At 39.0% G+C, this 15,196-nt stretch overlaps 1 protein-coding gene across 1 annotated transcript in view; it reads left to right on the forward strand.

Annotated features, from left to right (window-relative positions):
* Window positions 1-14,776, forward strand: part of MOV10L1 (Mov10 RISC complex RNA helicase like 1) — a gene marked incomplete at its 5' end in the record, with an annotated part of 33,621 nt that extends 18,845 nt beyond the window's left edge. The window contains 11 exons of the mRNA XM_010015845.1: window positions 2,465-2,495; window positions 3,642-3,820; window positions 4,328-4,474; window positions 5,149-5,270; window positions 6,177-6,276; window positions 6,706-6,870; window positions 8,686-8,859; window positions 9,641-9,790; window positions 11,428-11,535; window positions 13,831-13,968; window positions 14,681-14,776. Coding sequence (XP_010014147.1) covers window positions 2,465-2,495; window positions 3,642-3,820; window positions 4,328-4,474; window positions 5,149-5,270; window positions 6,177-6,276; window positions 6,706-6,870; window positions 8,686-8,859; window positions 9,641-9,790; window positions 11,428-11,535; window positions 13,831-13,968; window positions 14,681-14,776 — 1,410 coding nt within the window. The remainder of the gene's footprint in view (window positions 1-2,464; window positions 2,496-3,641; window positions 3,821-4,327; window positions 4,475-5,148; window positions 5,271-6,176; window positions 6,277-6,705; window positions 6,871-8,685; window positions 8,860-9,640; window positions 9,791-11,427; window positions 11,536-13,830; window positions 13,969-14,680) is intronic.
* Window positions 14,777-15,196: the final 420 nt, after the last annotated feature.

Below are 15,196 nucleotides of genomic sequence, written 5' to 3' on the forward strand. Positions count from 1 at the left end.
TTCTGCCCGCAACAGGTAGAGGTGATCCCTTGTTATGTCACTACAAGGAAGAGTTTGTCTCATTTTTTCTGTAACTCTGATTTAAGCCATCATCGGCTACTAGACTGCCTCTTCACTTCCTCATAGCCAAACTAAAATCTGAGCGCTCTCAGCATTTCCAGTTGATAACAAGAACATGACAGTGGCTCATATACAGTTGTAGTGTTCACAGTAGCCCAGGATCCTGGAAAGGGCTGAGGATTACTACTCAGCCACTGTGTTCTCAGACTGTTTTGGTTCGCACAGTTATTCAGTCCCAGGTGTAGAGCTTTCACTTCTCCTTTCTGAATTTCATGAATTTTCTTATGGTCCCTCTGAACTGAAGATGCATTTGAGGTATGACTCCTGATTTTGTGTTGTCTGCAGATTTGTCAAGGGTGTTATTTTGATCTCATTAATGAAGGTACTGAATAATATTGGTCCCAACAACCCTGGGGTTCTTAGCTTTCGAGCAGCTTCCAGCTGAGTATCAAGCTATTGATTAATACACTTTGAGTCCAGTAGTTCAGTGAATTTTCAACTCGTCTGTCTGTGGATCTAGCTACTGTGTCCTCAAGCTACAAATAAGAATAACATGGTAAATAAATAATTTCAAAAGCCTTGCTGAGTCAAGGAATATTACAATGACTGCTTTTCTTTTATCCACATAATAGTCTCTTTGTCATAGAGGAAAACTAGGTTAGTCATGAAAGGTCTGCCCTATGGTTTAGCTATGTCGACTATTCCAGGTCACCCTTTCTTCCAGTCATGTGAAAGACATGGAATCCACACAGATACGCTCCATGATACTCTCAGGGACTGGAGTGAGGCTGATGAGCTATAGTTACCTGGGTCTTCCTTGTACATCTAAGATTGGAGTAATATTAACTTTCTCCTGCTGTTAGAAATATTCCCTGGCTGGTCCTAATTATTTCTTATTGTAGATGATAGGCAGCAGTGCCCACAATTCTGTCAGTGTGGCAACCCGCATCTACCCTATCCAGCTTCTCTGAGCAGTTTGTAGCATGGTCCTCCCCTTCTGTCTTCTCTTATCTATTTGTGAGCCTCCATGATCCTTGAACTGTCTCTCTTACACCACAGCATATTCTAAATCCTTCTTACTGCTCTCTTCCTGACACATTTTGGGTTCAGCTGTACTTTGATCTCTTTGACCTTCCTGAATTTATCCAACTGTCCAAACAGTGGTTTTATAATTTGTCTTGTCCTTTTCCCTGCTTGTAATAAGCTTTTTACAAATTCATTAAGTATAGCTACAAGCTTAGCTAAACAAGGCCTTCTATTGAAATTCCTCATGATCTTGTACAGCAGGATGGTTGGTTTATGATCTCTCAATACACAACTTCTAGCTCTCCCAGGCATGTTTTTGCCCCACATGTTAGCTTCCAGAGGATTTTACTTGGTGATTTCTTATAGAAACAGGTTTGCTCCAAAAGGGCCAGAGTTCTGACTCTCTTGCTTCACCTTCTTAGCCTTCCTCCAATTTTGCAATCTCTGCAACAAAAGCTGGTATATGGACACGTGCACTTTCCTGTGTATGAGCAGCAAGTCTAGCTGAGTGTTATTTCGGATCAGTGTGTCAGCCATTTACGTGGGGAAGCTGCCACCAACTCAGTCTAGATATTCTAGGCATTTCCTGGGTGAATCACAACAGGTATGTGACTGAAATTCCATGAAGCCTGTGATTAGGTCACATGTCAGTTATTTGTCAGAAGTCTCATCCATGTTGTCTTCCTCCTGGTGGGAATTCGTTACAGACCACTAGACAGTATTGCTCCTGTTGCATCCTCCTGTAGTAACTTGGACACATCTCTGGTTTTGCAGTTAATAATGTGCAGTCAGATTGCTCCTGTGCATAGACCTGGAACCATGCTGGTGAGAGCAGCAACACAGCTAGTTATTGTTCTGCAGGATGCCTGCTTCTTCTGGGGCCTTTCTGTTTGACTAGAATGATGGTGAAGAATATTATGTGGACCCCTCATAATAGCTTACCCCTCAAAATAGCGTCAGTATTATTAAGATGATTGACACATCTGGTCCAGAACCTTGCAAACACCATGTTCTCTATAAGCAGCTTTCTTCTATGCTGAAATCTGAAAGAGAGGTATCATCTTGCTTGCTCGTATGGAATGTGAATGTTAGCTTTTGTGGAAGGAAACAAGTTACTCAGTTATGGCTTCAAAATCCTCATCTGAGCCTGAAAAATACTTGTGAAATAAACGTTTAATGTTATCATAGACCAGTCTTTTAGAAATCTGAAATTGAAGGTGGGAATTCCTGGCACCTTCTACTACTCTATCTTTCTGTCTTCACAGTATTTTATATAATGGGAAAAATTGAAACCTAGCAACTTCAAAAAGTGTTAATGAAGGTAGTTGCCTGCATGTTAAAGTTAACAAATGCATTTACCTTCACTTGCTGTTTTCAGGTGAAAAAACTGCAGAACAAACAGTCAAAATGCATGGCATCAAGGGAGATGAACATGCCAGATGTGATGAGAGCAGCTGCGCAAACAAGCCAACTTGGTATACTTTCTATACTTGAATATAAGGTATTAGTTCAGGATTGCAGTCACTTCAGTAAACCAGGGCTGACTGAGATACTTTCGAGATATCCTTGTGCCCTGTCTTTTTAAAGACACGTTCTAGAACATTACTAGCAGGAAGTTTCATTGGAGTCTTTCTGTGGTTTACTTAAACATCCATTTGTAGAATGGTTTGGGTTAGAAGGCACCTTATAGCTCATCTAGTTCCAACCCCCCTGCCATGAGCAGGGACACCTTGCACTAGACCAGGTTGATCAAAGCCCCATCCAGCCTGGCCTTGAACACTGCCAGGGTGGGGACAACAAACACCTACTGATGTATTTGTATCCAGTAAATTATCATCTCCCTGTCATTTACTGGAAAATTTTTGGTCATGTTCAAAGTTTCCAATTTGCAACTGGGATGCTGTGTCTCATCCTTGGGATGGCTGCTTTGCCAAAGATGCTATATCTTTAAAAGGCTTTTCAGAACATTCCTGTACTTTCCTGGAAAGTGTGAATTTAAATATCAGTGTATTTAAGAGGGAAATTTAGTCACTTTGTAGCAATAGGATGCTTGAAGAAATACAGAATGGATTACCTAGAATGCACTTCTATTCAAGGGCTGGTAAGATTCTGCTGTGGAAAGCTAAGGCTACACTAATTCAGACAGGATTAAGGAAAAAAATTTGGTAGTTTTGGCTTACTATTGGTCATCTACTACTGGTACTATGCCTGCAGTACCAGTTACTGAAAGTTACTGAGATTTTGCTGATTCAGGACCAAAACAGTGAGCTTGATGCTAGAATTACAGAATAGAGGTTTTTTGCAAGATTGTTGAGTTACATAATCGTAGTCCTTTTCTGGCCTTCAATTTTATTAAAGAACCAATACATTCCTGAGATACTAATGGCTTATTTCCTACACGCTATTCTATGAAATCAGAATTTTTGAGAATTTCATTTGTTCTTACCACACAAAGAAAATGACAGCTTTTTGAAGCATAATGTGAATTGAAATTGTTTGAATCTGTGTTAAAAATATTTCTGTGAAGTTCTAATACCTGCTTATCTTGATTATAGTTGGCGAAAGTGGAACACTTAAACGGAGAGCTGGTGAATTTTTCAATCCTATGCTGAATGAGCAACAGAAACTGGCAGTGAAAAGGATACTAAGTGGTGAATGCCGTCCAACACCCTATGTTCTTTTTGGACCACCAGGAACTGGAAAAACAGTAACAGTAATTGAAGCTATTTTACAGGTAATGGTGGATGACAAGTCATCTATAATCTTTTCAGTATTGGGATACTTAGAGCAATTCTGTAAGTACCGTCTTACTTTTCCCCAGGGAGTTTTTCCCAAGATCATTTTCGAAAGCTCAGAGAAAAAGGAATGATCTTGAAATGGATTTAATAGAATTCCTGAATGGTTCATTTTCAAACCACTTTGTCTTTGTCTTTAAAACTTTAGTGAACAATATCTAACTTGTGATTCCAGTAGGGCATAAAACACTTGTGAAGGATGGGTATACGTTAATATGGTAACAGTGAATTGATTCTGCTGTCAGTACACTCGGTTTGAGAGTAGTTGTGACTGGCATGGCTGGTCTTGAGCTACAAAAGGGTGGATGAATATAACACGTACGCAGAACTTCAGGATTCTGTGTTCAGTGAAATAAATTGGGCAAAGCTATTGCTACTTCTCTAAATAACCTTTTCTTTTTTTTTTTCTTTTTTTTTTTTTTTAATGTCCATCTTCTTTAATGTAGATACATTACATGCTACCAGATAGTCGAATTTTGGTTTGTGCGCCATCAAATGCTGCAACAGATCTGATTTGCTTGCGGCTGCATCAGAGCGATCTGTTAAAACCAGGAAGTATGGTCCGAGTTAATGCTAGCTTCAGGTCAGAAGAGGTAAATATGATAAAATATCTGCCAGTTCATATTTCCATTTTAATATTTTGGTCTTAAGTGACTGATTTGGTAACTGTCAGTGGTTATTAGGCTGGTTAGGCTTGTTTAGGATCCAGATTATAAACATACTGCTTCAGCTATTCCAGAAGATTAACTGGAAAATGCTGATCATAATCCTTAATTTGATTGTACAACCACAGAATCTTGACCTCTTCCTTGTGCCTAACTCCACAAGCAGCACATGCATATCAGTGAGATTTTTAATGTAAGATGCTTTGACATACAAAGCAGTCTTGACTTCAGAAACAGACTTTAAGCCTTGTCTCCAGACTCAGACTACTTACACAGAAAAGTAAACAAGTAGGATTGGCATCTTTATACAACACACATTGTGTGTGCATTTTATATATATGTATATGCTTATATATGTATGTAAGTATACAAAACATCCCATATGCTCAATTTTGATCTTGACAATAGAAAAACCCACAGATGTCTTGCATATGTGCTACTTTCTTTAGGCATATTAATGAAGAATTCATTTTGGTGTATGAATGGGTTTAAATCAAAGTGTTTTGCTCAGCTTTTAAAGTAGTTTTCAGTGGGCTTTTTAATTCAAACAGTTTGGTTTAGAGTGGCATTTTGTTTGGCAAAATACTTTTTTGTTTTTGCAGCAAATTAATGACATGGTGAAACCGTACTGCAAGGATGGTGATGATATTCAGAAGGCATTATGGTTCAGGATAATAATTACCACATGCAGCAGTGCAGGAATGTTTTATCAAGCAGAAATACGGTACAGTACTATAGATAGGAATGTCACCGAGGTAGCTGAGTGGTACAAAGCCCAGAGCTTTTATATACCCTCTGTACTATAACTTCAGCTTTTTTAATACAGTTTATTGGATGTACATCTCTTTTGAAATTGTCTTCCTGGCAAACAACTTTGTTTTAGTAATACTTCAGCCAGAGACTTTCTCTGTGGTAAATGTAAGAATTATCTTGAATAATGTTTAGAAATTTTTGACACGATAACTTTTCCTCCATTAAGTGGGAGTCCTGGAAATGATACTGCTCTTGAAAATTATGTTATGTTTGGCTTTTACCAAGTCACCTTTAACTGTAAAAAAAAAAAAAAACCCAAAAAAAAAAAAAAAAAAAAACCCCCAAAACAAAACAAAAAAAAACAAAAAAAAACAAAACAAAAAAAAAAAACCAAACAAAAAAAACCCCCTCCAAAAGTACCATGTCAAGTGCTGGTAACTAAAGCTTCCTCTGATTTTGATTTTAACTTTGTAAAAGGACACTCTGAAGCCTAACTGTCTTGAGTTGTTTGTTAGAAACAAAGCCTGGGGATTGTCTTGGCTCCACCAAGTGCACTGTTCTAATTAAATAGCCGAAGGAAACTGAGAGCGAGGAAGGCTTTTCCGAGTGTCTTAACCTTAGTATGAACAATGCTTTAATTAAGATAACCAGTGGCTGTGTATATTGGAGGACGTAAGTAAAAGCACAGATGACAAATTGAAGTTACTGGGGTTTTTTTTCTATGTTGCATGTTGAAAATACCCATCTTTGCTCAGTGAATGGAGTTGCTGGCACGCTTGACAAGGAAGTTAACAGAATTGCTGAGGTCAGCCGCAGGGTGGCAGAATGAACTAATCTGAAAACAGCCCTATTTTGGTTTCATGTTGTTTAATTCTAGGCTTGGACACTTCACTCATGTGATTCTGGATGAGGCCGGACAAGCAACTGAACCCGAGAGCCTGATTCCTATTGGGTTGATATCAGAAGCTAATGGACAGGTAGTTCTCTTGGCATCATTTGCTGAAAGGAAGAAAGTTTTGGTCCACTGTTTTTAATTCTGTGAATGCAAGCAGCAACTTCCTGGTAATGAGTATGGAATTCTGAGTACTTGTAATGAATCTTATTCATACACAATATCTGCTTGCCACACTTGCATGAGTAGTTTTACATCAAAACAAGTCCACATTGGTAAGATAGAATTCTGCGTGGAAGATGTCAAAACAAAAATACACTTCCTTAGTTTAAGACAACAATGTACTTCTGTCCTGGGCCCATGCAGACAGATTAGATGTTTTCAGGAAAGCAGAATACTTCATATCAGTTGTCCTTTTCATTCTGAATTGTGTATGTTGTTACTGAAATTACATTTTAATAACTTTTATAATACAAGATGGATTTTAATTTTTTTTTTTTTATTCCATATATAGATAGTTCTTGTTGGAGATCCAAAGCAGTTAGGGCCAGTAATAAAATCTAAAATTGCACTGACTTTTGGATTAAACATGTCCTTTCTGGAAAGACTGACATCAAGAGAGATATATCAGAGGGATAAGGATGCTTTTGCTGCCTGTGGAGCATATAATCCTTTGCTGGTGAGTAAAACTACAATTTTAATTTTACATATATCAAAAAAGGAGTAACTGTGGTTTCTGCTGTTTCCTTACTACTTTTTTGCTCCCTGATGCTTTTAATGATTAGTCTAGCTTGAGCATTAGTTCTCTAGGAAGCCTTGATTATTTTGAATATATACTCTGAATAGCAAGGATGCTGAGTCCTCCAGCATGTTGAAACCCTCCTTTGAAGGGATTCTCTAATCTTAATCAGAGTAAGTCAAATATGGTACACAAAGCAGAATTCTAAATAATGGTTTAAAATTCCCTTCCATCTCCATGATCCACATTTACTGTAACTTCATGACTTACGTGAGTGCAGATTCTACTATTAAGACAGAAAGATTAGAAAAAAGCCTTCTGTTTAAACATAAAGATTAATTTTGCGAACACCATGTTTCAGAAAGGAAAAGAAAGTGGTTCCTGATTGTTCGATTTGAGGGGTTTTTTTATCACCTCTTCCTCTGAAGTATGGCTTCCCAAAACCTTGTGTGGTGAAGTACCCAAAGTCTGCATTAAGAGGCAGAGGTAGCATAGTACATAAACAAGCACAGATCATTCAACTGCTTTAACTTACTGTCTGAATCTGAAGTACAGGGCTGAAGTTAAACTTACTAAGCCTTCCTATTCTCATGGTAATACACTCTGAAGAATTAAACTGAGAGCACAGATGACTGGAGAGCATAGATGACTAGATGACCATGTAAGCAAAGGAGGGAAAAAAATCTATTTGCAGACCTATTGGAGAAAGTGGGGTGTTTGGCCCTAGGCTTTAGGTTGGGTTCAGCCTACTGAAAAACCTGTCATACTTCCTCCTAAAACCTGTTACAGCAAACTTTCATCGCTGTGTGCCTTATACAATCCTTGAATAGAATTGGCATAATGAGACAGCAGGAAGTATGAGGGCTTTTAAAGATATTATTTGACTTCAGTTTGACTATCATGTTAGTCTTTTTTTATGGGACATACTGGTTTTTGAGCTGCTTATTATGGACTGGAATTATTTCCTAAGGCTCTTCTTTTATTTAAAGACAAACACATTTCTGGCCTCTGTCAGCTGTTTTAATGCTCCTTTTCTGCCTGTCAAGACTTCCTCAAAAAAAAAAAAACAAACAGGTTACATGCATGGAAACCCCATTCAAACGAATTCATCTATCAAGTACATTCACCTGGTTTTATCTTTCTTCCTTTTTTTCCCCTCCCTGGAGGGGAAAGAGATGGTCCTTCAAAAAACTGCTTTTTTATTTGTTTAGAGTAGATCACACCTGCAGTTTTTGCATTCAATACAGGTCTTCAGCAGCTTTAGAAAAACTAAATGCTAGAGGATGGTAAAGTAATCACAGAATCATAGAATGTTTTGGGTTGAAAAGGAATTTAAGATCACCCAGTTCCAACCCCCCTACCATGGGCAGGAACGCCTCACACTACACCATGCCCTGGCCTTGAACACTGCCAGGGATGGAGCATTTACCACTTCTTTGGGCAACCCGTTCCAGTGCCTCACCACCCTCACGGTAAAGAACTTCCTCCTTAAAATCTAATCTAAACTTCCCATTGAAGTTTAAACCCATCACCCCTTGTTCTGTCACTACAGTGCCTGATGAAGAGTCCCTCCCCAACATCCTTATAGGCCCCCTTCAGATACTGGAAGGCTGCTATGAGGTCTCCACACAGTCTTCTCTAGTCTGAACAGCCCCAACTTTCTCAGCCTGTCTTCAGAGCTTGGGACCTCTGTAGTGTGAAGTCTAATGAATAATTATCCGTTTCAGTTACGGATTTCAGGTTTTGGTTTTGCAGATCACAAAACTGACAAAGAACTACAGGTCACATCGTGCATTGCTTGCCTTGCCATCAAAATTGTTTTATCATAAGGAGCTAGAAGTTTGTGCAGACACTTCAGTAGTAAATTCTTTGTTGCGTTGGGGGAAACTGCCCAGGAAGGGATTTCCACTAATTTTTCATGGAATAAGGGTATGTAAAATGTTCATGTAGTGAAAATACATATGAAGAGGCCTGATAGAAGTTTGCTGATGTTGTAGATGAATTTTCTTTAAATGAATTTTCCTTAGAATAAATTCTAGAAAGGATGTGAAAAATCAAGAAACTCTCTTTTGCCAGTAATATGACTTCCTGAGCATCTGGTTTTAGAAACAACTACTAAAGTCACACGTTTGCTAAGAACTTGAGCAGCTGCCCATTGCAGTGTATTGTGGAGACATTTTGACACAAATTTAAATTCATAGCAGATTAACCAAGATGCAGCTACAGTCAGATGCCTTTAGATTGCTTTTGTTGAGAGTTTGCTTATTCAAATGAATACAAGCCTCTAAAACGAGAGGAGTATTAAGGCTTAAATAGGCAGAGGAAAAAACAGTACTTTAGAACAAGATTTTTTTTTTTCTTCAGTCTTCCTAGAAGTTAGTAAAAAGTGATAATATCCACTGTTTGAAGAGACTTGGTTTTGAGCTCTTCTACCTTGCACAAGTGCAGGATACCAATGTGCTAATGTATGTTATTCTGAGCTGACATTTAACTCCTTTATTGCACACCTAAAGCACTGTTGTCATATAAATTCTCAAGCTTAACAAAAAATAGTTAGGTGATACTGTTCATTGGAAAGGGTGTATAGGGAAGAAGACAAATTGTATATAACATTGCATATAACATTTGCATTTAGTATGTATAAGAATAATCTATTACTAAATAGTCACTTCTGCACCTGGTCTTCCTCATCTTGTTTCCCCTAATACAGGGCAGTGAAACACGTGAAAGTCACAATCCTTCATGGTTTAATCCAACGGAAGCAGTTCAAGTAATGCAGTACTGTTCTCACCTTGCTAAAAGTGAGTACACTGCAGTGCCAGTGACTGACATTGGAGTGATTACACCATATCGTAAACAGGTATAACTGATGTCTAACAACTTCAGAGTTGCTGTATTTCATCTTGTGGTTTTACACTGTAGCTGTGGTTTGTTAAAGCAGGGAGGCATATCTCAAAACTTTGCTGGTGTGTGTCATACTACACAGTGTATTATCAATCATTAGTGGTGTTTCCATTGGAATCTAAACCTAGAGAAAAACAGCAGTAGTAGCATTCTACTTTTTACTTTTAAAAATTGGAAAATGATTAAGGCAAGCAGTTTTGGAAGCAGAATTTTCAGTTGTTGGGAGTAAAGAGTGTGAGTCAGGAATTTGTTATCCAAGAGCTGGAGCAGCAATCTGATTCTGTCACTTTCTGCACTGAGGACTGGAACAAAATGGAAATGTAGTGAAGTAGGTGGCATGTCACCTTGCTATGGCTTTGAAGAAACTAGAAGAATTGGGATGACTTAGCTGTCCTGTAGTCAGACTTGAAGTTTGTGCTGCTATTTAAACCTGTAGAGAATGTTGAATGTCAACTTCAAATGCTGAGCATTATTTTTAAAACTATTTATATTCACATCTGTTTAAAATGAAAGCAGGCGTCATGTACTTAAGGCTACATCTCCTTTCATTTCCAGAGATGCTCTGGGCAATGCATCTTGTTTTCCTTCCTGTTCACATCTGGGATTTCATGGCATTGCATGTGTGGGTTGTATGTGCATGTGGGGGAAACAACCCACACAGCATGACCTGTGTGGAAAAGACCAACCGCTTCTGAGGAGATTGCACTTGCAAATACACTGATCCTTCTGGTCAGGTGTATGTGCCTGCCTGTGTTTGCAGTTACTGTTTGTTTTTAAATATTTATATATTGACATGGCTGAACCTCTTATACTCCCTAGAACATTTCACATCATTTAATACAATTATGTCCTTCATCTGCCTGTGGTGCAAGACAAAGAAGAATAATGTCTGCTTCAAGGAAGTCACCTGGTATTGCAGGAACACTGATGAGAAAGTAGTCATTGGCTGTAAACCCCAGCTTAGCCAGGCGTGGTTTCTTGGTAAATTTCTTGGAGCTCTTAGCATATGCTCTCCAAGCAGCTTTTAGCAGATTGTAATGTGGTGACCTCGCACACAGCAGCATTCCGGTGCACGGGACTCCTTCTCTTTCTCTTTTGGGGAGGGTACTTAAGGTCACATCTCACCTCTGTCTTTAACTGCATGATGCAGCTGGCAAAGGTGCAATCTGCATAGTCATCTTGAGGGGCTGGGGGAAGCTGCTTGCCCTGCCACGTCTGTGGTAAGCATGGGTTTGGATATAATGAGTATTGAAAGAAAAGGGTTTATGGATCTAAGTTGTTCTTCTCATTAAAATCCAGATTATTAAAAAAATCTGTTGATTTCTGTTTCAATGATGGTAGCGAGTACAGCACCTTCTCAGTTGTGTAATGAGTGTGATGCTTCTCAGGAAAAATTACTGTTGGATTTTAAAACCTTACTGGTGGATGATGGCTCAGCGTGGCATAGGCATCCCCTGAGACTTCTCTGTTAAATCACATACTCGTATACAGAGTATGTTTCAATTTTGAAGTAATCCACTCTCAAATGTAAAAGTAAATTCCTTCAAACACTGGTTTGTTTTTTGGTTTTTGGTTTGTTTTTTTTTTTGGTAGGTGGAAAAAATTAGATTTCTTCTCAGAAGTATCGATTTGGCAGACATTAAAGTTGGCTCAGTAGAAGAGTTTCAAGGGCAGGAGTACACAGCTGTCATCTTATCAACAGTATGTATATTTGTCGTGGTCATCTTATCAACAGTATGTATATTTGTTGTGGTCCTCTAGAGAGTTTTTGTACGTGTCTAATTCTGTGTGTTCCTTTTCGCTTTAAAAGTTAAAAAAATTAAAAATTAAAAGCTGTATTTTGTCAGTCACAGTGTTTGAAAACAGCTTATTTTTAGGTGCATGGAAGCAGTACAGCATCTGTGATTTTGAGTTAAACTTTAAACCTTTGTAGGTATTCGTGCTGAATTTATTCTGGAGTTTCATGCAGATAATATACCTTCACTTAGTGAGAATGGAAAGATCCATGTGTTTGGGAAGATGATGCATAAGTACTTGTGTTGAGCCCATTCCTTGCATTTGACAAGGGGAGGAAAGAGGATTGTCACAGAGTACTGGGAGGGAGTTGCTGTTGTTATTTGGAAGCTGTCTCTCATCTTCTTTTGCAAACTCGATGACCAATATGCTTCAGTAGATGGATGTCTGTTCTGAAAGATCTCAGTGCATGTTACTTGCTGGTGGCAGATAAAGTTGAGGTCATAGTTTTCAGGAGTTGACTAGAGTGTGAAAATACTATTTGTAGCAGCAGAGACATCAGGCTTCAGAAGACTCCCAAAGTTGAGCTGAGGTTAAATGCAAGCATATGCCAGCTCCCTCTCTAAATACTAGATATTACTCCAGCACATGCACGTATCCCTGGTATTTGAATTCATGTGAAAACCCCATAAAGGGAAAAGCTACAGCAGCTTCTTTATATCCTACTTTTATGTCCTTTGTCTTCTCAGGCATGTAAGATTGTTGGCTGAGGCTCTTGTCAGGAGACTTTTCTTTGTGCTTCTAAGGAGAAAGCAGTGCGGGGTTGAGAAGTGTAAGCAGCAGCTGACAAGTCAGCTGATAGCGGCTGAGGCTTTTTGCAGACAGCTTCTTGCTACCAGGATACATGGTACCAGTCTGAGACAACAGCCATCAAATGTGCGCTGTGGTAAGCACACTGAACTCCTGGACAGAAGTAAAAATCTCTGCTGGATCAGGGGTAAAAAACAGTGGGGAAAATCTTAGAGAAAGCCTAACTTAATAGTGTGAACATCAGCAAATGATACCAAGTCAGCGTATGTGATTGCGTTTGAGGGTTCAGACTTGGTGGCCACTGTGGACTCTACATAGCTGTGTTTCTGCAGTGTGGAATTCAGTTCAGAATACAAAAAAAGTGTGCATATACTTGCTTTTTTCCAAATGGTAATGCGGTTTTGGTGCAGTCTCTAAAGTTAGAAGATGGAAGTGTTTGGAATGTGGAGCTCCTGAGGTGTTTGTGACCCAGGTCCCTCAGGGCCGTTCAAGAATGTACAGAATAGGCAGAGCCTGTAAGTTTGAGTAGTGGCATACACAGCAAACTGATCAAAGGAGCAGTATAGACCAGGAATGTGTAGCTGAAGATAAGACCAGTACTGGCCTACTTGTAACAGGAGTACATAGGATTTCCAGAAGAGAGGAAGATAAAACAGCCATGTAAACAAACAAAGCACTGGAAAGCAGGGTGGATGCAGGGGTGGAGGAGCAATTGGTTTTGGAGGTTGTTTTATGGCTTGGAGGAAGAGTTTGTGGGATTGTCTTGTTCGGGGGTTTTTTCCTGAGGGCAGTGGTACTATGACTGCTTTCTTTGTTCTGCAATCATACCACAGCTTTCAATCCAGCATTGTTTCTCTCTTAAGTACTTCTAGGTATGTACCATACTCCTGTTTATAAGAACTCACTATTTTGGTCATGAAAACTTACTTTTATCAAGATAAAATAGATAGAGGTGAAAATTTAATGAGCAGTAGTTACAGCACACTAGTTGCTTTGGCTGTTTTTTCTAAGTCAAAGCACAATGATGAGATTGCTGAAGAAGACTTGCGGAAAAGATGCACTGCGAGTTGTCATTCAATTGTAACACTTGGAATACCAGCAGTACTAGCATTTCTTCTACTGAAAAGGTAAAATCAGTGGGGTTTAGAAAGCAGTTTTGGTGTCTTGTGATTCAAATTACAGTGGATAGTCCTGATGCTAAAATAAAACCAGTGCACCATTCTGTTGAAATTGCTGAAGTTGCCTTAGCAGCCTGTTGGACTTCCTGTGGGAAAGCCAATGGTGGGAAATAGCTAGCTGCAATTTGGATTATGAAGTTAACTTGTGCATTGCCGAAGCTGAGCTCTGGATGTGGATTACTGCACAAGCACATACTACATTAAATTCATGCTATGGCGAGGTAAGTTGCTTTCTCATTATTCTGTTCCTAAAATTATCCATAATTAATTTTAGGTGCGATCTCATGAAGGCTTGTTTGGTGATGACAAATATTGTATGGGCTTTCTCTTTAACCCAAAGAGATTTAATGTAGCAGTTACTAGAGCAAAAGCTTTGCTCATTGTCATTGGAAATCCTCATGTTCTTGCAAAAGTAAGTTTTGTTTTTATATCTTTGGTATTTGCCACAGTAAATTAATGATTTGGGGGGTTAATCTGATGTAAGGGAGCATGAGATTATGCTAAGAGTTGGTATGCTGTCCTCAGTCTGGCTTTGGGAATACCGGAACTCCATAGGTTCCTCTAATTTGAACAGTTCAGGCACCCATGCAGTAGACTTCCAGACACTAAGGAAATTGTAACGTGCGTATGGCATCCTACTTCAGAGCTGAAGTTCTCCAGCAGGCTGCAGGTCCAGTAAGCATGTTCTGATAACCTCATGCAATGCAATCATATTCGTCACAAAATGCAGTTGCTTCACTTTCGGTAGAAGTGATTATTCCCAGTTAAAATAACTGCCTGCCAGGGAGGTGACCTCCTTTTGAACCCATGCATGGTCCCTACATGGGAATAAGGTGAGCTTTTCTTGATGTTATGTTTGATTTTTTTTTCAGATAAAAAGGAAATCAGTATTCCAGAAATGGTTGGAATAGTAAGTTCAGTCCCTCCACACCTGTGTGCAACAAATATATTAACTTAGAGCAGCTGTAAGTCTTCCTCCAGTGTTAGGCCATGCTTGCAGCATTTGTAGAGTTCTCTTGCTGGAAAAGGTCCTGTTCAATCTCCTATATTCATGTGCAGTGTTAATTTGTTTGAAAATTCACTTCACAGAGCAGCATGATTTAAACATTCCTCTTCTCTTTCAGGATCCCTGTTTTTGTGCACTGTTGGAATACAGTTTAATGAATGGAGTTTATGTTGGTTGTGACCTGCCTCCGGAGCTGGAATGCCTGCAGAAGTGAGCGTTCTTCACTTCAACCTTGCTAGACGCAGATCAGTTTACAGTATTTTTAAAGCTAGTATCATCTGAAAGATTGATAAATACAACAGCCTATGGTATCAGAGTTGGATTTGATTTTGCATTCTTAAGTATTGTAAACATAATCACATGTATTGTAACCGTATTTTCTCCCACCCCGCAAGAGTCTGAGCATTAAATACTACATGAGAGCTGTTGTTGACTTTGGCATTTTGTATATTCCCCAGATAATGCATTACATCTTTGATGACCATAAGGATTTGGGTTAGGGGATTGTGGGGGGAAATGTTTAAGGTGACTTTCCTGTAGTTAAAGAAATCTACTCAAAGATTGGTTTAAACATGTCTCTTCTAGTAACATGTGAGGTGTTGTTAAATGGGTACTACCTACTAGCAGAAAGGCC

Source organism: Nestor notabilis, unplaced genomic scaffold, assembly GCF_000696875.1.
Source record: "Nestor notabilis isolate BGI_N333 unplaced genomic scaffold, ASM69687v1 scaffold4846, whole genome shotgun sequence".
Lineage (NCBI taxonomy): Eukaryota > Metazoa > Chordata > Aves > Psittaciformes > Psittacidae > Nestor > Nestor notabilis.